Source organism: Xiphophorus maculatus, chromosome 19 (genome assembly GCF_002775205.1).
Source record: "Xiphophorus maculatus strain JP 163 A chromosome 19, X_maculatus-5.0-male, whole genome shotgun sequence".
Classification (NCBI taxonomy): Eukaryota; Metazoa; Chordata; class Actinopteri; order Cyprinodontiformes; family Poeciliidae; genus Xiphophorus; species Xiphophorus maculatus.
Window position 1 is genome coordinate 24,700,417 of NC_036461.1, and position 25,320 is coordinate 24,725,736.

The 25,320-nt window shown below is 40.4% G+C and overlaps 1 protein-coding gene across 2 annotated transcripts in view; it reads left to right on the plus strand.

Moving 5' to 3' along the window:
- Window positions 1-683: 683 nt before the first annotated feature.
- The window catches only part of frmd6 (FERM domain containing 6), a 31,813-nt gene continuing 7,176 nt past the window's right edge, over window positions 684-25,320 (plus strand). For both annotated transcript variants that reach the window (XM_023352779.1, XM_005799218.2), the window contains exons 1-11: window positions 684-839; window positions 14,306-14,627; window positions 15,421-15,511; window positions 16,811-16,890; window positions 18,017-18,093; window positions 18,194-18,380; window positions 19,713-19,868; window positions 19,945-20,010; window positions 21,166-21,234; window positions 23,165-23,339; window positions 24,686-24,994. In XM_023352779.1, the coding sequence (XP_023208547.1) occupies window positions 14,529-14,627; window positions 15,421-15,511; window positions 16,811-16,890; window positions 18,017-18,093; window positions 18,194-18,380; window positions 19,713-19,868; window positions 19,945-20,010; window positions 21,166-21,234; window positions 23,165-23,339; window positions 24,686-24,994 (1,309 nt within the window). In that variant the 5' untranslated portion in view covers window positions 684-839; window positions 14,306-14,528. The remainder of the gene's footprint in view (window positions 840-14,305; window positions 14,628-15,420; window positions 15,512-16,810; window positions 16,891-18,016; window positions 18,094-18,193; window positions 18,381-19,712; window positions 19,869-19,944; window positions 20,011-21,165; window positions 21,235-23,164; window positions 23,340-24,685; window positions 24,995-25,320) is intronic.

Consider the following 25,320-nt stretch of genomic DNA (forward strand, 5'->3'; position numbering starts at 1 on the left):
TCAACAATTAATTAATTAAATATAAATATTATTACCATAAGGCTGGGAGAAAGGGGGTTTAACTCAGTTCAAGTACTATCAAAATTATTTGATCATTTTGATAGTAAATTATCAAAAATTTACTATCCATCGTGTTGTTAAATGGCTACGTTTTATTATTCCATATGTAATGTCTGTTTATAATGTCTGTGTCGCTCTGTTTCTACGTGTCGTTGGTGAAACACAGGCAGCCAGCTCACTCATTTGGCATCATGGCGTAAAAATAAAGCGTCCTACGTTTTAAAACTGTTCTTAGAGCTCTTTTAATACACGCAGTCGTCGCTGTTACCGCTTCGTCCGAGCAACACTTCCAAATTTGCTGCAGCGGGGCGCCAGTCCTGCACAGTTGGGAGGAACGGAATGAGAGGCAGCCGTGGGAGATACCAAGTCGGGATGCTCTCAGAGGGGGGGAGTCCCGCCGAAACAGAGGCGATATTCAACGTCTGGAATGTAATTTAGATCCTAATTATACTACTGGAGATATTTTTTTAGTAAAGTAAGTGCCTCGGTTGATGTAAGATGTTGCTGTAATGTTAGCTTGAAACAAACTGAGAGCCTCCATCTTCCCTCGGCCCCCCCTCCGTTTCCCGCTCCCTCTCACCGCACATGTATTCCTACGCTGGGCTGCTGGCTCGGACACAGCGGCTACAGCGGAGGCGGAGGAACGACGACGCGTTTCCCAAACTACCAGCAGACTTTTCCAAACTGGGGGATTTCATCCTTTTTTTTTTTTTTTGCTTACAAGAGAAGGGTTTGGATATATCGTTTTGAAAGGAATAAGGTGTTTTTGCCGTGTAAAGGTGGGTTTTGTTTCGCTTTCTTCATACTTTTAAGCACTTATCCGTCTTTATGAGTTCAGACTTGTACTGCCGCAGCAGCCGTTTTCTTTCTTTTTCTTTTACACTCAGCTGTCCTCTATGGTTAAAGTTACTAAACAGACTCTCCCATAATACTAACCATATTCACTTCAGATATACTTAAGCTTATTAAACATGCCATGGACAATTTTTCTGACGGTTTTACCATTTCTGTCCAATGACAAAACCTTCCCATCTAAAAGGAGGCTTCACCTCTGGTGACATCACTTAAGGCGATTTATTAGTTTTTGGCTATACCCATATGGTTTCTTCTTATTGGCTCTTCCAGTCCACACAAGAAGAAAGCAAGTGGAAAAATAGTATGAGCTCAGACAGTATGCCATGACACAGTAGATACTGCAAAAAATTATTTAAGGTGAGCCAAAAAAAAAATAAATCTAATTTTAGTAGAATTAATTAACTTTAATCATTCTTGTTGTCAACATTTGTATTCATCGGGGCTTGGGGGTCATTGGTGTGGCTCTGACCAAGAATGTTGAATGTCTTGCAGCTCAAAAGTTTCCTGAATTTGCCTTAAAAATCTGACAAAACTCACTCTGCCACAGTGTTTACCAATTCAATTCCTGTGCCTCTTGTGATGTCATCGACCCAAATCCAAGACAAACATAGCTGAATTAGTCTTTTTTCTGCACAGCGTTTTAAATAAACTTTGTAGTTTGAAAAACTCTACAGTAGAAGCCGGGACTTTGTTTATTGTCAGCAGACAGAAGATCTGGAAGTGGATATCGTCTTTAATATTTTTTGCTAATTTGGGCGTTACAAGATTTGGTAAGAAAAAATCTAGACTTACTTTTTTTGTTGCTTACTGGCAGCGACGCTGGTTGGATATGTTGTTGTCCACTCACTTTGAATGTTATGTTTCAATGTTATGTTATGGAGCAGAAATCGTCGCTCCAAAGTAGGTTAACTGGTCCAAAATATTTGCTTTAGCTCAAGCTTCCACTCTTCTGGAATTAAAGTTATCCATAAAACAACTCAGCATCCTCCGTAGGGTGTGAATATGTCTCTTAGTTAGTCCCTTAATCCATCTTTATTATACAGTGAAGGGAAGTTGTCTCATAGGGGTTACACATGTGTAATTACCGCACACTCAGACATAGTTGTCAGAGCTTAGAAAGAAGCTAGCTAGAAGACGTTAGCCTCGTGTAGTTATTATGATCTAACAAACTCTAGTTTGTTAGTATTAGTGGTAATTAGATTTCTACACTCGGGAATGTTAAAAATGCCTCCACCCACCCCCCTCCATCCCCTCCACTTCTGTTTAATATTAGACCAGAAAGCAGTGCAGAGCAAACAGGCTGGTTTTCTCCTTCTTGGTCTGTAGTTTATTTAAAGCTGTAAACACGGTTCGGGTTCATCAAGTCTGGTATGCATTGTTTCGAGTTAGACGTCGGAGCGTGTGTTGGCTCGAGGCGTTTCACCACGACAGTCAAACTCATATCCTCTGGCTGGTTGTTTTAGCTCACTTTGTCGTTTGCCAAGACACTAATGACACTAACACTATTACACAACGCACAAATGGCGTGTGAAAAAATAAAATAAAACTGTTTACCGTGTTTCTCAAGCAGGTTTTGGCTTGTTGTATATTCATCGTTCAACCCGGGGATTCCCCCACTATTTAGGTCCGGAGGCACATCCAGATTGCTTTATGGGCAGGTTAATCACCCCCCTTTGACCCGCTGACGTTCTACAAACTAGTCATCCAGGCCTCCGCTCCAGAGAGGGAAGAAAAAACAAGTTGCTCTCTCGGCTCCGTTGTTTTTTGTTTTAAAGAAAACGGCTAATTTGGAAGGGAAGTGATGGAGCAGGTGTCGTCTGCGCAGGAAGAACCGGGCTTTAGCAGGAAATACTAAGGAAGTGTGTGTGTGAACAGAAAACAAAAATTCCTGTTGTGTGTGTGTGTGTGTGTGTGTGTGTCCTGAGTCATTCAGATGAGTCTGTTGGAATGTCAGTGGGATGGTCCGTAATTACACAAGGCAGACCCACTCTCTGCCATCGTCATTAAAGTTCTCGGGAGTCTTTGCATCATCGTCTTTGTAACTTCTGGATGCGATCTTTGCTTTTCTGAATTAAATGTGAAATTTTTATCATTACTTTGAACATTTTACCAGTGAATACAACATGTTGTGCACCTGAAATACTAACAAGACATAACCTGCGATGTCAATTTCCCGTTATATCTTCAACACACAAACCAGAATTAGATGATGATTTGAATGTTACGGCTGATCTGATTCCTTCAATTTAAAACTGAAAGATTACAGCAATTCCTCCTGTTGCTTAAATGTAAAATTAAATGTACTGGCATAATACTTTCTAAAAACTATCTATTACATCTTATTTCCATTATTTTGGTTCTGATCCCGTTTTTTTGTAAGTAAGTTCGAACAATTTGTCTTACTCCTCAGTGATTTAAAAGTGTAGCAACTTTTTTTTTAACCATTTGTCAAGAGTGGTGCAGCATCAGCATGTAGATCTTTGATTCTTATGCTTTGAGTTTTCTTTTTTATTAATCTAACTAGATTGAAAAGCGGTGCTTTCTGACTTTATCTCTTAGCGTTCCTTTAGCTTCGTCGCTGGAAGATTAGATGAAGGATGGGCTGTATTTGGGGTGTCAAGACAAAGTGACCGATTAAATAAAAATAAAAAAAAGAACACGACATCTCCATGGGAAAGAACAAGATTACAGTTTGCACTGAAGTACGAGAAGCGCTATCTGTTAATATGCGACTGCTCGTCTTATCTTCCGCAGGTCTAGAGTGTGAGGGTTTGCACATTCTCTTGGTGTAAGCTATCCAGTTTGTTCTGGGCTCGGTCCTTGAAGCTGCTTTAGTATTCACACCTTGTATGTCAGGAAGGTTTATGACCTATGAATCATATAAACTCTCCATCCTTGATGTGTTTTGACTATCTTTACGGCTGCTTAGGCTCTGAGTGTGCAAACCTTGGAGCTGGGTGTCCTTACTTTAACTGCAGAGATGCTAAATTGTGGCTCCTCGCATCACCGCCGCAGGTTTCACCAAGGAGACGAAGGGGGGAAATTGGGTCGGCTCTTCCTGCATTTGTCTTCTTCTGTCCTTGTTTTTTCCTGTCTTGCTTGTTGGTCGACTCGGGGTGAAGTGTTTTCAAGGAAGCGGACTAAAGGGATTCAACCTGCAGGCGTTCTCTTGAGGATGTTAGCTAGTTTCACATGCTTCTCACTGCAGCTCTTAGGGTTTCCTTCAGGATATTTTGTTTGCTTCAGCAGGATTGGTTGCAGGGTTATGTGTTCCTGAGAGACACTTCCACATGCAGGTCAAACGCCTGACACCGAGCTGGCTTTGCCTTTTACTTTTTTTTAAATCGGGGTAATCTTCATATTCGATTCAACGCTGAATTATTGCAGATGCGCGTGGAACTGTTTCGCAAACTTCCTGTCACTCCTCAGGTGTGACGGCTTTTCAACAGAGGGAGACAAAAGCTGCCGACAGGAAACAGATTAGCTCACCTGCTCCAACTGGGGTTTTTTTTTAATCTAGCCGCAACAGAAAGTTTTCAACTAAATCTTAAAAAAAAAAAAAAAAAAAAGACACAGTGTTTGGCTGAGGTTTGCTGTAATTGCTGCTCTTTTTTTCCCTCTCCTTACCCCCTCCTTTGAGGGCGCTTGCACTATTTCTAGCATACGTAATGGCTGGGTTGATGTTTCTGTGGTGTGTTGCACTGCGACTGCTAGTTTTGTGAGGTTACTCATGCTGAGTCCAAGCCTGAATGCTGGGCGGGGAGGGAAGGGAGCAACTGCTGACTCTGTTCAAACATGTCTGGCAGCGCTGGCAGCTTGAGGTATGCCTGTCTGTGTGTGTGTGTGTGTGTGGGTGCGCGTGTGTGTGTGTGTGTGCGTGTGTGTGTGTGTCTTAGTATTTGCTCTGAGCCACATGGATGCCAGATGCTGTACTTGTTAAAAGTCATTTTTCCAATGTGAGCCGAAGTCGGACTTCTCGGAGAACTTGCTTCTTCAAACTTCAGGTACCTTTTATTTGCTATATAAGAGAAGCGTTTAGCTGTTGCATATGTGGCAGTTTGTCTAAATGTCATTCAAAGTGCTGGAGATATAAAGGTTGACTAACTTAAGAGGGAACTTTCCTTGCACTCTTCTCAATCATTGCTTCAAAAACAAGTTTTTAAAGCCGGACTTACCTCAATGGACGCGATTCAAGTGCGTTGACGGTGCTGAAGAGCAGTTATAATATATGACTAACTTTGGTGGTTATTTTTGTTTCCTTATTTACATATATTTCCACCTTACAAATGATGCCAATGATATTGAATGAGAGATGTTACATTGCCCAGCTGCTTGGCGGGTTTGTTTAGTTTTCTTTGTAGTGGAAAACATGAACAATTCAAAGTTGACAGGAAGTTTGAAAATATGACTAGATATTTATGTTGTTATTGGTAGACATTATTGACTTAAACACTTGAAAAAGACAAACACAAAAAATACAGTTAAAATAAATATTAAATGTTTTGCCCTAAAGTTAAGACCTAAGCAAGTAATCAGCCGTTGGATCTTAAACAAGCTATTTAATTCAAATGTAAAACAGGTTAAAATAACTGTAACCTAAAATGAACCATGAAGAGTATTTTTAGGCTTAACTTAGGGTACAAAATTCAACTATTTATTGCATTACATCTTTTTGTGTTTTCCTGTTGCTGGTGTTTTGATTTGTTGGTTGTAAGTGGTTGCTGGTTATCCAAGTCAGCATGTAGAAGGAATATTCTGATGGGACTTCTGACTGATATTCTGGATGAAAAAGACCCGTCTGTGATGAGCTGGTGGCATCAGAACACGAGCCGTGGTGTTGAGATGTAAACGGACACGCCACACATTATTCCTTGTCCACAGAGATATGTGCGCTCACATCAGTCTCACCGGCTCTCAGAATGTCATTATGCAGAAGATCGCTCTTGCAACAATCTAGCATTCATAAAAACTAGCACAACTGGAAACCCTGAGTAGAGATTGTGATCGTTTTTGATCAGCTCTCTGAGCTCATTACACATATAGATATAAGAACGGCATTAAAGATAGTCTTTCTTAACTTCCTGCCATAAACAATCCTCATTTATTTATATTAATTGCTGAGATGGTGTCACATTTTGTTTGTGTGACAACGGTTGCTATAAAATAAGTTTTTACTATTCTAAAACACAGGAAAAAAAATTGTCTTTGTCAACATATATTAGCAGCTAGCAAGGTTAGCGTGGCTTACATTAACAAAACAACAGCCATGATTGTGTACATTCTTGAGAATGCAGCTCTGACATTTCCAAAAGATTGCCTGCATTTCACAGTGACGCGTCGAAAGCTCAGAATAATAAAGCAGATCAACAATGCGGTACTCTTTTGCTCTCCCTCTCTTCTTCACGGTCTGAGCGAACCACAGCTGTCTCTCAACATCTTATAGAAACATGCAGCTTCCTCTTAAACATCTTCTTATGTCTCTGCGTCTTCCGACTTTATTTTAAACACCTCACCAATGCTGACGTTTGTTAACATTGAGTCTTCTTTCCCACAGTAGCAACTTCCACACTAAAGACAGGGTATCCTGTCTTCAGGAAACTCTTAAATTTACAAATCTTAAAACTAAGGCCTTAAAATTCCTTTTTTTTAAAAATAAATTGGCCTTAAATATGTTTAATCACAAGTCTTAAGTTTTGTTGTAGCAGGACTATTTAACCTCATTTATACTTTGTATTTTATTTTCTTGTGGAACTTTTTTGTTTGGCAAAGGCTTGAGTTGTGCGCAGATATCTTCTTCTTCTGTGACTCAAGACGGTTGAGGCTGTTGGTAATGGCAGCTAATATAGCCATGCTGGCTAACTAGCCAGTGCAAAAAAGCTAGTACATTTCTGTAGCGATAAAGAGCTTAAATTTCATTCAATATGATCTTATAAAGATCCTTAAAAAGTCTGAAATTAAGCTGGTGAGACCTGCAGAGACCCTGAAGGAGTGTTACTAGATGGTTAACTGATGACAATTTGTTTCTACTTTCTGCTTAACGCATTGCCAGTTATGTCCAGTGAAGAGCTAAAATGAAAAATATCCACTATATCATTTAAGTTAGCAATAGCAGAAATATTACGGGGTGCTACTCTTTATTCAGATTTATCTTCCAAAATACACTGAAGTTAAAATGTCTCACTCGGAACATTTTAAGTCCTTCCTGGGGCTAATAAAGGTTGTGTAAAGTCAACCAGTATTGGCAGACACATATTTCAAGGATGGCAGTTGCCAATGTGATTGTTTAAATCCATAACAAATTTTAATTTAGTACCTAGAAGGATTAAAAGGATTATTTCCATGGGGAATAACTTCTCCCCTAAAGACTAAATCCTGAAACAACATTTTCATGAAGCCACCCAGGATTATTTCTGTGCTTTTCTAAAGACATCATACCTCAGGCTCGCAGTAATCTCCTGTCTACAGGCCTGATCTTCAGCAGCTTGTAAGCGTGATAAGTAATCAAGGCATACACCCGAGTATTCAACCATCGCGTTGTTGATTTGGAATCCGGAAACATGTAGATTGTGTTATTTATTGTATCTACCAGCGTTGTGGAGGATCTCTTTGATTGCCTTCCTTGATAAGTCTTTTTTTTTTTCTTGAACAACAAGAAAAAAAAGAAATTGTGTCAGTGTAAAAATATCTAGTACATTATCCTGTGGGAAAGGGATCAGAAGTGTCTTAAACAAGCTGTGTTTTCCTAAACTTGGCCTTAAATCACTCTGGCACTTAAAGAGTAGCGCGTCAACATGTCTGCTGTTTAGATGCTTATTTATCAGTGGCTCCACATACAGCTCTGAAAGGCAAAAACCATGATTGAGGTTAGTTTATCGAGTGCAGCGCACCGTGTTTTCAGGACAGGACGTGAAAGAAAGGAAGCAGTACTGTTAGCGGAAAGCCAGGTTGTGACCAATGTGATTTCAACTTGTTGTCATCTCAGCAACATTTGTCAGCAACTGATTTATTGGTCTCTTGGCAGGGAATTAAAGAAGAAAAAGAACCAGCGTCCACATAGATTTAGAGGCTGATGGTTATTTATAAAATTATGCTGTCTCTACAGAAACCCTATTTTGACATAGGCATATTTTGGCAGCACAATGGAGCTTAAATCGCTTTAGAAGGTGATGCACCATGGCCGTTTTATGGATGTAAAATACTGTAAACCTTTGTGAACAATTTCCAGTGTCTAATCTTCCATTTCAGCTTTCTCTTTGAAAAATATAATACAACTTGGGCTGGGACTTAAATGCTTTAATTTTGATTAATTAATTCTGTAGATTTTAACACAATCAAGCACTTTTTGGTGTTATCCTTTAGTCCAAAGCCGGAACCGTTGTGCCTGTATGTTTCAGGTACACCTGTAAATCTGATGCACAATCTGATAAACAATAGTGATGGACGACAAAGCCGCATCTCTTTTCCCACTGGGAGTTGGCCTGTCCGATAATTTAGCAACAAAAATGTTTTTTGAATTCAAAATACTTAGTCAATATCTGGTTTTCAATTAAAATGAAATTAATTTTGATTAATTAATCACAGACCCTGTAATTAAACATTTTAACTGTATCCCACCACTAAATAAAAAAAATTTAAGAACAGAATGAACAGAGTTTACAGACATTTTAAATGTAGACAAAATGATTACAGAGTTGACTGCATAAGTTGTGCTAGGTTTTTTATATTACCCATTAAAATGACTAGCATTGTTTAGCAACAGTTTCTGGTATATACTCACTCCCTAGACCATTACCTTTGTTTTGAGATTTTCAAAAAGCTACATCTGCTGTACTCCATTCATCCTTCCTGGTATCTATTGCAAGTTTTGCTCTCTCTCGCAGCCCGAATGTCTGGAAATGTCCAGAAATACACCTTTTCTGCTTTGTACTTTATGTGCGTCTTAATTTAAACACCTCAGTGGCGTTCAAAGACAGAACTGTAAATCTTCTTACGACAGTAGCAACTTCTACACCAAGGAGTGTTGTTGCTACCGCCACCTTGTCACATTTTCCACATTGGCGGACAGCTGAGACTTCTGTTGGATGGATTTTCTGAATTTCTGACCAATCAAGCTGAAAACATTCCTATTCAGCACAGCAGTCAGTTTCTCTAAAAAACAGAGTACAACTTTCTAAATGAAGGCCTCCATTGTTGCCAATCGGAAAGAATTGCCAAGTATAGAAGTATATACATTTTTTGATCAAATAAATGACCATTTAAACTAAGTAATGAAAAAGACTTTAATTTCTTTCTTTCCTCTTCCAGTGAGGGTTGAGTTTTTGTTTGAGGATTAGAGCTCACACGTGCCGTTCCATGTTTTAGGGTTTTGTCAGAAGGTGGAGGGCACATGGAGGTAGTGTCTGTGTGGTGGGTCGTGCACATCAGGAATCAAAGGCCGCCGTTGTGGGAATGAGAAGCAGATGTTAGCGAGGAATTCTCCTGACTGCAGCAGTTTTTCTTTTTCCTTTTTCATGCCTGAGCTTTGGACGCTTCCCGGCTCAAATCTCCCACCCTCCCGCCGTCTCGCTCGTCGCTGTGTGGATCCATCCTCTTCTCTTTCTGTTTTCTTTGCTTTGATGAACACTGTACCTGGAGGTTTTGTTAAGTCGATGTGAATACACGGTGGTTCCTCTCTGAGCAGCTGAGGTTTCTTTTTGCCTTCCTGTGCCTCTCTTTCTCTCTGACTCTGTAAGCGTATCTGAATCATAAAGAGAAAGATGTAGCTGTGACAGAGGTCCACTGTATTCCCTAGTGCCTGATTCACGTGGCAAGATTTTAAAATTATCGGACAGTTTTCAAAACCTGATAGGCCAGAGGTCAGACGGGAAATCTCGCAAAATCTCTTGGGACCAAACGTGAGTTCACAGTAAACAAATATGGCCGCCTCGGAAGAAGAAACAATTGTGATAGTTTGTGGATGGTGTTTAACGGAGAAAAACACTGCAGCGATGTACCAATCCACTTTTTTTGCATTTCTGATACAGATATCTTAAGTTTAGCATCGGCCGATACTAATGCGATACAGAAGAACATCGCAGACTTGCCTTAAAAGGTTTCTTCTTTGTTAAGCACAGACATTAATGTACTGGATTACAAATTTATTTGATAACTCTGCACCAAGCTTGTAAAGCTATTGGTTTATTTAAGGGCGATTAAATAAACCACTAGCTTCACAAGTTTGACCTTGGTCAAACATGTAAAGACAACCCAAGTTTAATTTGTTCATTGGAATAATTTTTTTTTTTCTCCGAAGAGTTTTTGCGGCGCTAGTGGCTTGTATTTTTTTCTACAGTAGGCAGACAGGAAGGAGGGTGAGGAGAGGGGGGAAGACATGCGGCAAAGGTCGTTGGGACCGGGAGTCGAACCCGCGACGTCCGCGTCAAGGACTAAGGCCTCCAAACGTGGGGCGTGCTAACCCCCTGCGCCACCACAGCACGCCCCGTTCATTGGAATAATTAATTAGATGGGTCATATTGTCACCGATACTGGATATAGAATTTATTACAATATCATGACCAATACAGATATTAACATCTGATCGATGCATCTCTCATCTGGTGTTCACTGGACTGTCTGGTGCGCCATTACAGTTGTCTTGTGATGGAAAGTGAGGTGGTTTCATCACCTCACTTTCTGATTGGCTACACTTTCAACAAGCTGCCTTCTCATTTGTCGTTTGCACAACACCACGCAAGTTGCGATATCACGCCAAGACCATCCGACGTCTTGAATATCCCTGATATTAGATCAGAGCTGTCCCGACATCCTGAGCGGACCAGATCACTCTTAACACGCCACACACGGCAGGAAAATCTCTTAAGACTATCTTAAGAGCCAGCCCAATAATTGGGGTGTCTGTGATATTGTTAGAAGGGCAAAATCGGGATAAAACTTGGCATAAAGACCTTGTCTGATGGACTAGGCATAAGTGTGCTCAGGTTAAGCTTTGAAGACGTGAGGGTGATTTGGACTTGTACATCACATCACATCGTACATCATTCATTTCACTGTAGTGAAAGAGCTTAATTTGATTATTCAGCACTTTCTCCTCTAAACAGCCTGAAAGAAAGTCCACCTTGTCATTTGGTTTTAAAGTCATTATACTAGAAATGTTAGATGTGTTGACTACTTTTGACTTCTCCTGCCCTACTTTAAACCCATTAATGATGTTTATGTACAGTTATCTTTGGATTACTGCTGACTCTACTAGCTTTTATATTTCATGATAAATTGATGTGATAAATCAGCGCTTTTATCCAGTCTGTGAAGTCCAGGGCACAGATGATAACTCAAGTATCACTGTGACGCTTGACTTGGGACACATTTAGGTCACAAAATAATTTGAGTTGACTTTAACCTGTGGTCTCAGACCTTGAGTCTCATTCATACAGCACCGGAGGCAGAAGAGATGGTGTACATCGAGTTTAGGGACTTGACCTGGACTTGGTGTAAAAGACTTTATGTCTGATTTGGACTTAGACCGAAGGACTTGATGTTTGACTTAGAGTTGGTAAAACCAATCTTGAACCTCTCTGGTCCAGATTCAGTTTCATATTTGAAGATGCAATACTAAGGCACTTCTATGAACCAAAGTGACATCCACTTATTGACAGCAGTAGCTGTGTGAATGTGATACATGAAGCCATGCGGTTACATAAGGCTGTTTGAGATCAAACTCTAACCTTTACTGAACGATACTAATTTCTGGTTTTCTTTGAGCTCTGACCTGCTGACTTTGAGTTTGGATAATTTGACATTTGTTTCGAGTGGAACGCTGGTTAAGAAAAAAAGCCTGTTCCAGGCTTTTACTACTTACAGGAAAATCCCCAAATAAATACAAAATTTACATTTTAAAAGCTTTAGTGTCTTATGTTAGCATTAATCTTAAGTAGTGCAGCTAGTGTTTAGGAAACAGCAGTGTGTCTGTACATGTAGAGAATGTAGGTCCTTACTTTAACTGAATCCTGCCATTGCTTCCAAATGTAGCATGTCCCATAAGGCTTTCTGATTAACAGCACCCACACTGAAGAGTGTTGTTTTCAGCACAGTAATGCTTGGGTACGGTGCATTTACTAAGATGTTGAACAGAATCGTGAGATTTACAATTCAATGAGTTTAAAATCCCAAAATATATGTTTATTGTGAAAAAAAGATAAACTAATTTGCCACTTCATAGGAAAAATTAATTGCTTAGAATAATCAATTAATTTCTGCTATGGCTGTAAGGAGCAATTATTTTACTAATCGATTAATCTATGAATATTCTGACGATTAATCAGAAGAAATGGCACAATCTGCAGATTTTTCATTTAGCCACTTAAGTCTTTTCATGCAATATTAGAAGTACATTAAACGATGCAAATAAACAAATAATTCAATTACTTTTTAAAATAAGAAAAAAAACATTTTATTGCCTAAAATACAAAAGCGCAGGTTTCCCTTAGTAAGTCTGAATATGTTTGGGGTTTTCTTTTTCAGCAAATGAACTTCTTTTTAAGTTCGTTTACTCCAGTTAGTGATTGATTAGTTGATGAATATTTCACTAATTGATTAATCGGATTAATCGTTTCATCCCTAATCTCCACTGGTCATTCAAGGTACTAAGGAAGGTATCGGCATATTTTCCCACACCCTAAACTTGTGGGTGTGGAAAACAACAACAAGTCGTTTCACCACTTGTTGTTTCAGCAGTTTTATTAGTTTCTATTGGTTTATTTCTCAGCCGATGGGCTCTGGTTCAGCTCTCTGGATGATTGACTAGATTGCTTCTCGCCCCTAATTAACCCCACTAACTGTCCTGCAGTAACAGCTGACAAATGGTTGCTAAAGAGAGAATGAGTTAGCCCGTATGCCTGGCCTTGTGGTTCCCTTCAAGCTTCGCCCCTGTGCAGATACATCTGTGGCTGTGTGCAGAGCAGAAGGCGTGTGTTTTGTCAAGGTCAGCAGCAGTGCAGAGCCTCCTGGTCCATCAGCAAACCCACTGGCTGCTCGCCTGCCTACCTGCCTGCCACGCTGTGCATCCAATCACCGGCTTTAATGAGAACTGATGCGGCACGCATTTATATTTATGGTTGGCTTTGGCCACAGTGCTCCTTGTCTCTGCAGAAACAAAGCCGTGTTAGAAGTGGATAGAGGAAAGCCTGAATGGGTTTTTAGTGCTGGGTGCTATTTATTATCGGTTCAGGCAGTAATTTGAGTGGCTTTTTCAGCTTTAAAGTGTAACTTATGCGTGTAGTTTATGCTGTACTCTTACAGAGCTGAGTTTAACTCAGTTAGCCATACCCTCGCTGACTCCTGCCCCATTTTTAAATGCTAATAACTTTTCACTCTGTAACGTGAGCCTCACTGGTATCCATCCTATCTGTTTACAGTGATAGCACGGCTTCAAGGCGAGCTGCTGTAAACAGGAAGAAGTGATAATGTGAACTGATTGTTCTGCGACATTCTTTGTCTGGCGTTTCACACCCTGGGAAGGTCTCACACCTCTTCAGGTGCAGCTCTGGCTGGGAGTTGATGCTGTGCTTCCAGAGCAGCTGGTTTGTGCAGCTGCGGGGTGTCTACACTTTGTCCCCAGTGGTTGATTTGCAGAAGAAGTCGCAGTTGGGAACTAATAGCAGCACTTTTGTGAGGATACAGATTGAAAAGGGTTCAGGTGTTGGTAGCGTACTTCATGTCGGTAGCTTTGATTCCTTCTATTTGGTTTCAGTGGAACTGGATTTTTAAGTAATTGGACAGCAACGGTGCTTAAGAGTAGAGTTTCTTCTTTAAGGAATTTGAATCGGATGAAGCTAAAACAGTGCCACTTGAGTTCTGGGTAGAACATATGTGTGTGTGTGTATATATATATATATATATATATATATATATATATATATATATATATGCTTTTACAGTTTTGGCTTAATTACTGCTCTAAATGTGTTATTCTTTCAGTGAATTACCTTTTTTTAAGTTTGCATACCCCAATTAATTGATTAGTAAATTAGTTCCAGTAATCGATTAATCATGATTAATTTGATTAATCAAAATTAATTGGATTAATCATTTCAGCCTTACATAGTGCATTAAAAACCTACTTATGAGTCTCTTTGCTGGGAGTTTTTCTGCACCATTCTCACGTCATCCATCTCCAAACCAGCCACTTGTTTTTCTGGAGCCACTGACATTCTTCCAAAATGTTTTTTCTATGTTTCTAGACGTAAACACAAAATATTTCCTTTTTTCTCTTCCATCCCTCCGTCTCTCTGCTTTGTCAGATGCTTTCAGTGTGGATTTGTTATCTACCATTGCTGCTCAAACGGTGAAACCTGTTTTCGAAGTCGCATGACTCCTGTCTTGTGCGTCTTTCCAGGGGGGCGGCTGCTTCCAGGTTCCCCATGCCCTCTCCTGTCACCTCTGCTTGGCCTGCCGAGCCCACGGTCGGACCTCCTCTGGGCTGCAGCTGAAGCGGGACGTCAGAAGCTGGACGTGGTGGTGTCAGAGCCAGCGGTGGTGGAGGTGGGTCGTCACAGGGCCCAGAACCCCCGATAGCAGGCGGAGAAAGGCCTGCGTTGTTCCGCCTCCTGCCACTCGAGATGAACAGACTGAGCTTCCATAACAACAAAACAATGCAGGACCGCCGCTGTGTCTGTGTCTTTTTGCCCAATGATGACACTCTCAATATCATCGTCAATGTGAGTGAACCCTTTTTTTTTCTTTTACATATGATTTATTTACAGATATGAAAATATAACAAGAAGTGTTTATTACTTTGACCTTTCCATTTGATTGTGTTGATCGTTGAACAATTATTAACAGAATAAAATAGCTTAAAGTCAAGAACAAGATGTGTTTTTTTTTATTTTTTGATATAACCAGGACTGACACGAGTAATCGGATTAATTATAATGAATTGATTATTGAAATAATTGTCAAGTAATTTAGTAATCGATTAACCGTTAACTGGAATATGCAGACTCTAAAAAAGGCCATTTGCTGGGAGAACATACTGAGGGTTGCAATTAAGCCCAAACAAAAAATATATGTTTTTTTTTTTTAATTGAATCTAAAAAAGTAATTTGTCTGTAAACATGTTCTTCCCAGAACTCCTCATGTGGAATTATTTCAGCTCCACCTGGTTCAAATTGTATTGAATAAAAGAAATTCTTCCATTAAGTACCTTTTGCTGTCCAATTAGTAAACGGCTAATCCAAAAATTATTGATTGATGCCAAGCCAAACTGAAAGGGCTGAACCTTTCACATGTTGATGTTAGGAGTATTTTTCAATAAATTGAATTATTTGTGTATAAAATAAACTTATTTTTAAATAAAAAAAATCAGCAGAATGTGGCTTTTTTTTTTTTTTAAAGCTGATTAACTGATTAATCACCAGAATAATTGATTGTAAAATAATTGTTAGTTGCAGCCCTAGATAACTTTTGTGTTTTCTGAGAAAAACTTAAAACCTCCTGAATTTCCCTCGTAAGGTGAAGACTCTTTGCCAGGAACTGTTGGTCCAGGTTTGCGATCTCCTTCGGCTGAAGGACTGTCACCTGTTTGGGCTCAGCGTCATTCAGAGTAAGGCGTCTCCTCTTCTCCGATATTTCATTCATACGGCAACTGTGCTTCGCTGATCTCATGACAGAAAGCAGTTAGAAACTGAGTTAAAAAAAAAAAACGCTGAAAGTTTTAACTCCTTTCTGCTTTCCACACGTCTTGCTCTCTCTTGCTGCCTCGCAGCCCGAATGAACTGCAAACAGACGGCTTCCTATTAAACTGCGTGTCACAAAAACTCAAAAAAATCGGAAGTAGGCTGTAACTTTTTCAGTAAGTTGACAGAAAAGCACAAATCTGCCCTGAACACGCTTTCCCACACCTTACCTGTCGTGCTGCAGCCTAGCAACCCGGATCCACCTTATCATGGCCGCTTCCCGCCGAGCTGCAGTTGTTTTTGACAGCGACGGGTTGACGGAGTGAGTCACTGAGTCTGCACCGCGGCGAGGAGGCAGCTGGTGACAGTTGTGGGCAGCGACAAGTCGGGGGAGCGGGGAGTCATGGGAGGGAATCCGTTGCGAAAGCAGTGTTTTTCACACAGCGTGGCTCCTGATGAGCTGATGGCGGCACAGCGGGTCAGCTGAGCGGGAGCCAATGGCTCTGATTGAGGGACATTCTTGGAGTGCTTGTCTGAGCAGCATGAAATCCCCGAGGCAAACAGAGAGGCCACCCACTCCCCATCTGTCACCCGCTGTCCTCCGGACTGGAGTTCAGACATCTGTCTGATTGATGATAAGCCTTACATCCAATATTGCTGCATGAAGATACGTTTTTTTTCTGTTGTGTTTTTGAACGGGTGGGGCAAAGTTTGAACTTGCTTTGGCAGTAAAATCTGCTGATTTCTTAACAGCGGAGCACAAATCTAAATCGTGTTTTATGGCGGCCGTGTCAAAACGTTCAAATTAAAAATGCTGGAATGATTTGTGGTATTTATTCTTAATGGTGATATTTTATTAAAACAATCAGTCATTAGACTTTTTTTTATAGAAAAGGATCCATTAAAAGTTGTTTTTGTCAACTCTGTTTTCCATTTTCTCTGTATTTACGTTGTGTCTCTCGGCAACCAGAAACAAGGTCATTCTTTCTTCAGAAATACTCGCTTTTTGTAGCAAAGTTTAACGACTGGGTGGACCCCGTCGTTAAATGTTTTTGGCATCTCCTACAAAATTAGAATGAAAACAAAATATGTGTGTGTCGTATCTAACTTTTTCCGTTTCAAGATTTTTTTATTTGTCTGCATCTTTTTCTGGTAGATTAGTGAAAGTTTCTCCAACATCTGCTTGTGCTGAATGAGTGAGTGAAGCCTGCTTTCCTGACCCACAGATAATGAACACATCTACATGGAGTTAGACCAGAAGCTGTCCAAGTACTGCCCCAAAGAGTGGAAGAGAGAAGCCAGCAAGGTGAGAAAAAACGTTATGTGACATTTAGCTCAGAATCGACTCGTTTAAATAAATATAGAAAATGCAATTTCAGCATTGTTTTTACTCACACTGGTAAGAAAAAATAAGACGTAGATGAGAAGACGACAATTGATAGTTCCCAAACTTCTAATGTGCAAAAATCACATGTTTGTCAGCAAAACTTTTCTTAGAGTCTGCAGTTTGTTTGGGTTTTGAGGTGTTCGTAAATACTAGCACAAACATCTCATCCTCTATCTTGTTTACGACGTTTAACTGCATTACATAACCCCATGAAATGGAAGTAATGCACTCATGTGGGGACTTGGCTCTGTTGTTGCTGGATTTTTTTTAAACCATGCCTGTTATTGAAGGATTTAACTGTTCAGAAAATTACAGTAAACATTACAACAATGAATACCGGACTACCTGAATCAGTGTCTCACAGCTACTATTAGAGACCAAAGTTGCAATATTTGTTACATTTCTACTTGGTGCGGTTTGCTTTTCCACTGCGCTGTGTCAAAGGAACCAAACCCTTTGAAAGACTAGTTCCCCTCCTGGCCTGTGGTGGCACTGTAACAAGAAGCACTGAAGGAAGTGATACGAAAACCTCAAAGGAAAACATCAGCGCAACTTTCTTCTTCACAAAATGTAAACAAAAATGGAGCAGCGTCAAATTTTAGTGGTTGTAGAAGGTTTGGTCATTGGTAAACGTGCATGAGCCATTTCTCTCGCTAGCTCTAGACTCTCGTGTTAGTTTTGGTTGTATTTACCCAGAATGCCCTGCAGTAATAGTCCACTTCCTGCCTTTGATACAGTCTCCAGTCTGCTTGCCGTTCACGTGAGTATGCGAACTGCACCAGAGTTCACTTCAACAGAACTGAGACCAAACTGAGGTTTCTAAGCAAATCACAGTTTGCTTCTTTGGTCCGTGTCAGAGTTTGATTCAAAAAATGAGCCGGACTTTCCATGCAAACAAACTATAGTTCTATAACCAATATTTTGGTTATAGAACCAAAATATTCTTTTTGGTTGTAAAAAAATATGTAGAACCAATATTTTGTTGCACTTTCAGCCTTTCTTCTATGCTCCAGTGATTGATGTGTTTCCTCCTGTGTGTTTCCAGGGTATCGACCAGTTTGGGCCTCCGATGATCATTCACTTCAGAGCTCAGTATTATGTGGAGAACGGGAGATTAATCAGGTCAGTAAAGATTCGTGAGCTTTGTTTTCCTAATTCGCCAACACTTAATAGTAATGTCAGAAACTTGAGCTGACTGTGCCGCGCTCTGTGTGTCGTGCAGCGACCGGGTAGCCAGGTATTACTACTACTGGCACCTGAGGAAACAGGTGCTGCTCTCACAGTGCATCCAAAGAGAGGAGGCCTACTTCCTCCTGGCAGCCTTCGCTCTCCAGGCCGACCTCGGGAATTTCAAACGCAACAAGCACTTTGGGAAGTACTTTGAACCCGAGGCCTACTTCCCCCAATGGGTGAGTGGGACTCACAAACTGCATGTAGATGGTCTTCTGTTCACATCACACGTCTTTAATTTAAATAATAATTTAGGAAATTATTACTTCTATTTAGATATTTCACAACACCTTCTTTCAGATTTTGTTCCCAAATCCTGGTGTATGTTAATCTCTGAGTTGGATACTTTGTAGAACAACCTTCACTGAAGTTTACAGCTGCAAGTCTATTCGATAATTTGTCCACCTGTTTTGCACAGCTACAGACATTTTTTTTGCTTCCTCTTTGCAAAAGAGCTCAAACTCAGTCAGATTAGATGTGAGTTTGAACAAAGATTCTCTTGTATTTAGGTCTGAACTTTGACTGGGCCATTCTGACACATAGATATGCTTAAATATAAACCACTCCATTGTGGCTCCGCCTGCAGAAACTTTTTATAAGTAAATAAACTTTTCATCAAAATGGCCAGATCAGGCCACTAAACATTTTACGGGGGAACAGCTAAAAAAAATTATTATAATATAATAATTTTCATTTATTTATTTATTTTTGTATTTGTATTTGTATTTTTGTATTTATTTATTTATTTATGTCTTCATTGAAGAAGTTTTCTATGACATGAACATGATTATAATGGAGGCCAATTTGGTATCCAGTATTTTTAAAGAGGGGCCATGGCACCCCGAACCCACCCCTTGGGGTCACCACTGACTTCATAGTGCATTTTGTTCAGTAATGTTCTATAAGAAACCTTTGAGTTCTTCACAAAACAGTTGTATTTATAACGAGAATAAATCACACACACAGTTTTACACCCTTAGTGTCCTGACTCTGAGAGTGGACAGTGCTGGATTCATGGCAAACTATCTACATATGACACTGATAAAACTCTACACTATTACATACGTTTTGGCATGCGGCCCGATAAAAACTGGGAGTTCTAGTTTACTTTTGACCCTGAAAGTGGCACACAGAGTTCCTTAAGATGACTATTCTGGTAACATCGGCCCTCTGACGGCCACACCCGTCTGATTGCCCTCCGCTTCCTGTGATTAGCCCCCCTGCCTCTTTATCGCAGCACAAACCGGTGCCTACAGGAAATTGTTGGAATGTCAACGATGTACGCTTTCCCCCAAAGCAAATCTCACACAGATTTAGCCGCCGCTTACGGAGATGACTTAGTTACTGGATCAGCCAGAAGCTCAGCGGCCGCACTTCTTGGTCAACGTTTCTGGCTAGCGTTCAGGCTGTCCTCTCTGGCGTCTGTTCGCCCCGCGCCAGGCGGCTTCGGCACCTACGTCGCCTTCGCTCTCTGCAGCCTGACGGCTCCCTCTGCCTCTCGTCCTGCTCAGGTGATAGCCAAGCGTGGCCGGGAGTACATCCTGAGGCACATCCCCAACATGCACAAGGACCAGTTTGCACTCACCGCCTCAGAGGCGCACCTCAAGTACATAAAGGAGTGCGCTCAGCTCGACGACGTCACGGTGCACTACTACAGGCTGTACAAGGTGAGAAAAGCTCCGGCAGCTCACTGGATTTCATGTTCTGTTTAATTCTCACATCTGTTTTCCTCCGTGTCAACAGGATAAGAAAGAAGTTGAGGCGTCTCTCACACTGGGTCTGACCTTACGTGGAATCCAGATATTTCAGGTAAAGTCTCGTCTTTACCAATAAGAGGCTGAATTGTGCTGATTTTAGGGTCTCAAAACTATTTAGTATCATTCTCTGCAAGCATGACATGTGGGGATGTCTTTGGTCTCACAAAAGTATTCATAGTTTTTTTTTTTACTTTTCCACATTTTGTCACACTACACTGCAAAAACCCAAAATCTTGAGTATTTTTGTGTAGTTTTGAAGGCAAAAATGTTAGTACACTTGAAAGAAGATTAAAGTAACTTTTCAGAAAGAAATAAGAGCGTGTTTCAAGTCAATAATTTCATAATATTGATGAAAAACTACTAGTTCGACTGGCAGGTCCTTTCTCTTATTACAAGATATTTTCCCATGTTATAAATGAAATAATCTGTCAGTGGAAGTAATACATTTTCATCAATATTAAGAAATTATTGTATCCAACGAGCTCCTATTTCTCACTGAAAAGTTACTTGTAACTTAGTTTTGTCTTATTTTAAGTGTGCTAACATTTTTGCACTTGAAACTAGAAAAGATTTTGGGTGTGACAGAATGCTGAAAAGTTAAAACAGACAAAAAACAAAGAGTACTTTTGGGAGACCAAAGACATTTCCACATGTCATTTTTGCAGTATTTAGTGGATCATAAAGTAATCCATTGTTGCCGCTGCAGCAAAAGGTGGTTCTACAAAGTAATAACTCACAGGACAGAATTACAAATGCACGCCACACTTTTCAGATTTTTATTGGTTAAAAGTTTAAAACCAGGTATCATTTTTCTTCCACTTTCCAATTATTCACCACTAAAAAAAAAAAGAGAATGGCGCTGCAACTTAAAAAAATTATGTTAATAATGTTAATAACTCAATAAAGTTTGTCAAACTCACTTTATTTATGTTTGTTTTAACTTCTTCACAGATTAATAAACTTCATAAATGAACTTGGATGAATTTAACGTGATTCCTTGTGATCAATCAAAGCAATATAAGTTAGATCACCCGTTCTCTTTGTTTTCAGTAGAGAACAGTAAAGTTGGCGGCTGTAACGTTTCAAAGCACAGATACCTTAGCGATGCAGCTTATCTCTGTAGAAGTGGGACGTTTCTCAGGTTGCAGGAGTGTTGTCCTTGTTTCTTTGTTGGCTTTAATACTCACTCCCCTTCTCTGTGTTGCAGAACGTCGGCTCGGTCAGGCAGCTTTTGTACGACTTCCCCTGGACCAACGTGGGCAAACTCGTTTTTGTGGTGAGTCGAATGGCGGCGGCGCGACGTTTTCCTCAGAAAGGCTCTTCTTCCTGAGTTCCTAGACCAGCTGCAGCGTCGATTAAAAACGGTGCATCCTCCTGGGTTTCGGAGTGGACGCGTGCGGAAAGCGAGCTCTTACTCAGGAAACCTTTACGCAAGGCCTTCTTTTTCCCTCCAAACTGCTGATTTATCTTCGCCGGCGAGTCCTCTGGAACCAATCGGGGATTTTGGCACACACACACACCAACACACTCTGCATACTTCACGTGGATTTTTAGTAATCAGCAGAAACAATTTCTGCCTTTTGATAAACACACCTCGTGCTTCATTGATTTTATTATTAACCCTGCGGCCGTTAAAGGGGACCTTGTTGAATCTCCTCGTCATTGCTCTGACTCAGCGCGTCGTTAAGCTGAGCCCAGCAGCCGCTTCGCTCTAAGTGAGCCAGAGAAGCTCTCGATATAGCCGGGTTTTTTTCTGCCAGCTCACCGTTTTTCTCCATCAAGACACTGAAAGGTATCTGGATTAAAAAAAAATAATAATTTAAATATCTAGATTTAAATATAGAGCAAACCCCATTTTGTTTTGGGGTTTGCTGTGATAGACGTCCTGTTTTCCCTCTTTTTTTTTCTTTTTCTTTTTTGGGTGGTTTTCCCGCGCGGGGCGTCATGACAGCGAGCCGTGGCGGGGCTGCGGTTTGGTGGCCTGGACCTGAACGGTTTCTCCTGCCCTTCTTCAGAATAGCAAAAGAGTTCCAGCTTCACCCAACCCATGGGTCGCGTCTTCCATCGGCGGGCAAGTCTGAGAGCGAGCGTGCGGGCCGCGGAGAGACGGACGGGAAGTTTAATAAACACCAGATGTCAGGACGGTTTGGGAGAAGGATTTAGGGCTCTGGACTTGAGATTATCTTTGGTATAAAACATTCCAGGAAGGCGGGGCGTGTTCTAGACTGGCATATTTTTTTATTGTGCATCTTGCCTTAATTTGATCCTGATGTTTCACAAGAGTGGCAGAAAAGGCTTGAGATGCTGCTGGAATATCTAGGGAGATATTATTTCAACTGTAATCATTTCTTTTAAACGTGCCTGGATTTTAATTAGGTGTTTTCAAGGTTTGGAAAGTGCTTGATTTCTGTAAAAAGTCCTTGAAAGTGCTTGATGTTCAAACATTATGTAATCAAGTGTAATCTAACGTTTCATTAAAGGCCTAAATTTGGAAAACATCATTTAGAGTTGGGACCAGATATTTACACACACCTACTAAAAAGACAGAAACATTTTTTTGTCAGTCTGAAGTTAAACCAGAATACACTTTTCTTATTTTAAGTTAGTTAGAATTACCAAAATTATTTCATTTCGCTAAATACCAGAAAACGTAGTGGAAACCTTTTAGAGATTTTTTTTGTAACTTTCTTCATATTTTGTGTTTTGGCATTTAATTTGAGCCGGAAGGTGATTTACGTTAAGACAATTTGTTTGGATTGTTTCAACGTATTGAATATTTATTATTCCTAACGGCTCTGTGTAATTAAAATAAAAGTTGGCTCATATTTTACACATTAAAAAAGCAACATTGAAATAAACAAAGCTTAGCTCAGGCCTGCAGTCAGAACTTAGTTCAAATAAGAAGAAAAGTATTCAGGTGTACACAAGAAACAGACACACAAACAGATGTTTTTAGACGCATTTAAAGACAAAAAAGGAAAACATGAACCGATTAAATTTTTCCATGTATCCACCTAACAAGTCCTCTCTCTGAAAAATCATCAAAATTCTGCATGAGAAAATAAAGAACAGAAACATGAACTGACACCCGCTTGCAGTTTGGCAACAAGGAGGGCTTGGCTGACCCTCCGCTGCTTGACCCTAACCCCTCCAGCCTCTCTGCCACTTTTAAAGTGTTTTATTTCCAACTCTCTGTATTCCCTCAGGGGAAAAAGTTTGAGATCCTCCCCGACGGTCTGCCCTCGGCCCGGAAGCTCATCTACTACACGGGCTGCCCGCTGCGCTCCCGCCACCTGCTGCAGCTGCTCAGCAACAGCCACCGGCTCTACATGAACCTGCAGCCCGTCCTCAAGCAGGTCCGTCGGCTGGAGGAAAACGAAGGTGATTTCGGTGTTCATTTACACCCGCTGCTCCGCTAAGGTGTTCACACTTCTTGAACCGCGGCGTGCGGTCTGGTCTATTAGGGTTTTATGCACTGACCAGAACAAAAGTGCTGCATAATTGTGAAGTGGAAGGAAAACGAGGTACGGTTTTGCAAGGCGGTGTGCATTTATATTAAATTCATATTTGTATTCAATTAAAAACACTTTATTAGTCCCAAAGGAAAACATTTTAAATGATTTATTTAATTAAACAGTTATTACAGACGGTGGTGGCTGTAGGCAGGAAAGATCTCCTGCAGAGGTCTGTACTACAACAAATTTGAAGAAGCCTCTGACTGAAGACGCTCTGTTTGTCGTTCATAGTTTATTTATTATATTCAGTCACCGTGGAAACAATAATGCAGTAGATAGAGAATGTTTGTAAACATCAGTTTTCTTTGCTTCTTCTGTCCCCACATTACTCTGACCAGCTTCCCTTTACCTGCTCAACAAAAGCATTTTAAAGCCTGGAAATATGTAATTGAATCTGATTCATCGATTATTGAAATAATCATCAACTAATTTAGTGATCAAATAATCGTTGACTGGAGTATATATTTTAAAAGAACCATTTGCTGAAAGAACAACACTGTATGAGCTGTAATCAACACAAAACTGTACCAAAAGACTATAAATTTTGCATTTAAGGTTAAATAAACACCTTTGTCTGTAAATGTTTTCTACCCAAAACTCCTGAAGTGACGGTTTTACATTCACTTGGTTAAAATTTTGTAAAAAAAAAAAAAAAAAACCAAAAACATTGTATTTAGCAACTTTTGCGATCCAATTATTAATTGGATTAATCAGTTATTTTGACAATTAATTGGATAAAATAATTGGCACAACCTTCATCAAAGCCTTTTTATACAATACGGTTAGGGTTAGTGACGAGGTGGTCATGTTTATTTTTGGCAAAAAAAATTAACTTGGGTCATTATTTTGGGAATGTGACAATATTATATAAAAAAGGCTTAAATGGAAAAACTCCAGGTTGTGCCAGTTTTGTTATTCAATTAATTGTCAAAATAATTATTATTAATCGTCTGAAAAATTTGCAGATTAATCGATAGATGAACCAATAACTAAAATAACTATTAGTCAGAGCCTTAATGTAATAGTTCTACTATAACGTGTGCAAAGGTTCAAGGGTTATAAATATGTTTAAGGTTTTTTTTTTACTTAGCACTGCATCTTGTTGCAGTGTTTCTTCATTTTTCTGCAAGAAAAAGGAAAATAAATAATTTTAAGATTGTGAATTATCAACGTGTTAAATATTAAAGTTCTCTCATGTTGTCGTAACTCCAGAGAAGAAGCAGTACCGGGAGTCGTACATCAGCGACGCCCTGGAGCTGGACATGGAGCAGCTGGACAAGCGTTCCCGCGCCAGCGGCAGCAGCGTCGGCAGCGTGTCTCACCACAAGCGCCTCTCCCGCCACTCCACCACCAGCCACGGCAGCTCGCACACGTCCGGCATCGAGACGGACAGCTTCAGGGCCCCGGGTCAGGCCCCTCACCGGCCCCTGCGCACCTGCAGCTCCTCCACCACCAGCCACGGCAGCTCCCACACCTCAGGCATCGAGAGCAGCGGCAAAGAGCGCATCCTGGATGACGACGGTAAGAGTGGATGGTTTGTGTCCCCATTTGCTCTGTATTTAGGCTGACGTGTTTTTAGTTTCGCTCACAGAGACGTGCAGTGAAATGTTCTGTTTCACAAGGTCGGACTTTAAGGTCCAGTGCTTTTAAACTTGGTGTCCTTTCTCCTGGAAACATGGTCATGCACAGCTATGCAGACTGATGACACAAGCCTTACATGATAGATCTGACCTTAACAACTTTCTTCTGCGCAACCAGGGGAAAACAGGTCTTACTTGCTTCTTCAACCAAGAATTTTTAGGATTTAGGGAATAATTTTAATGAAATAATTTTATCTTTATATTTGT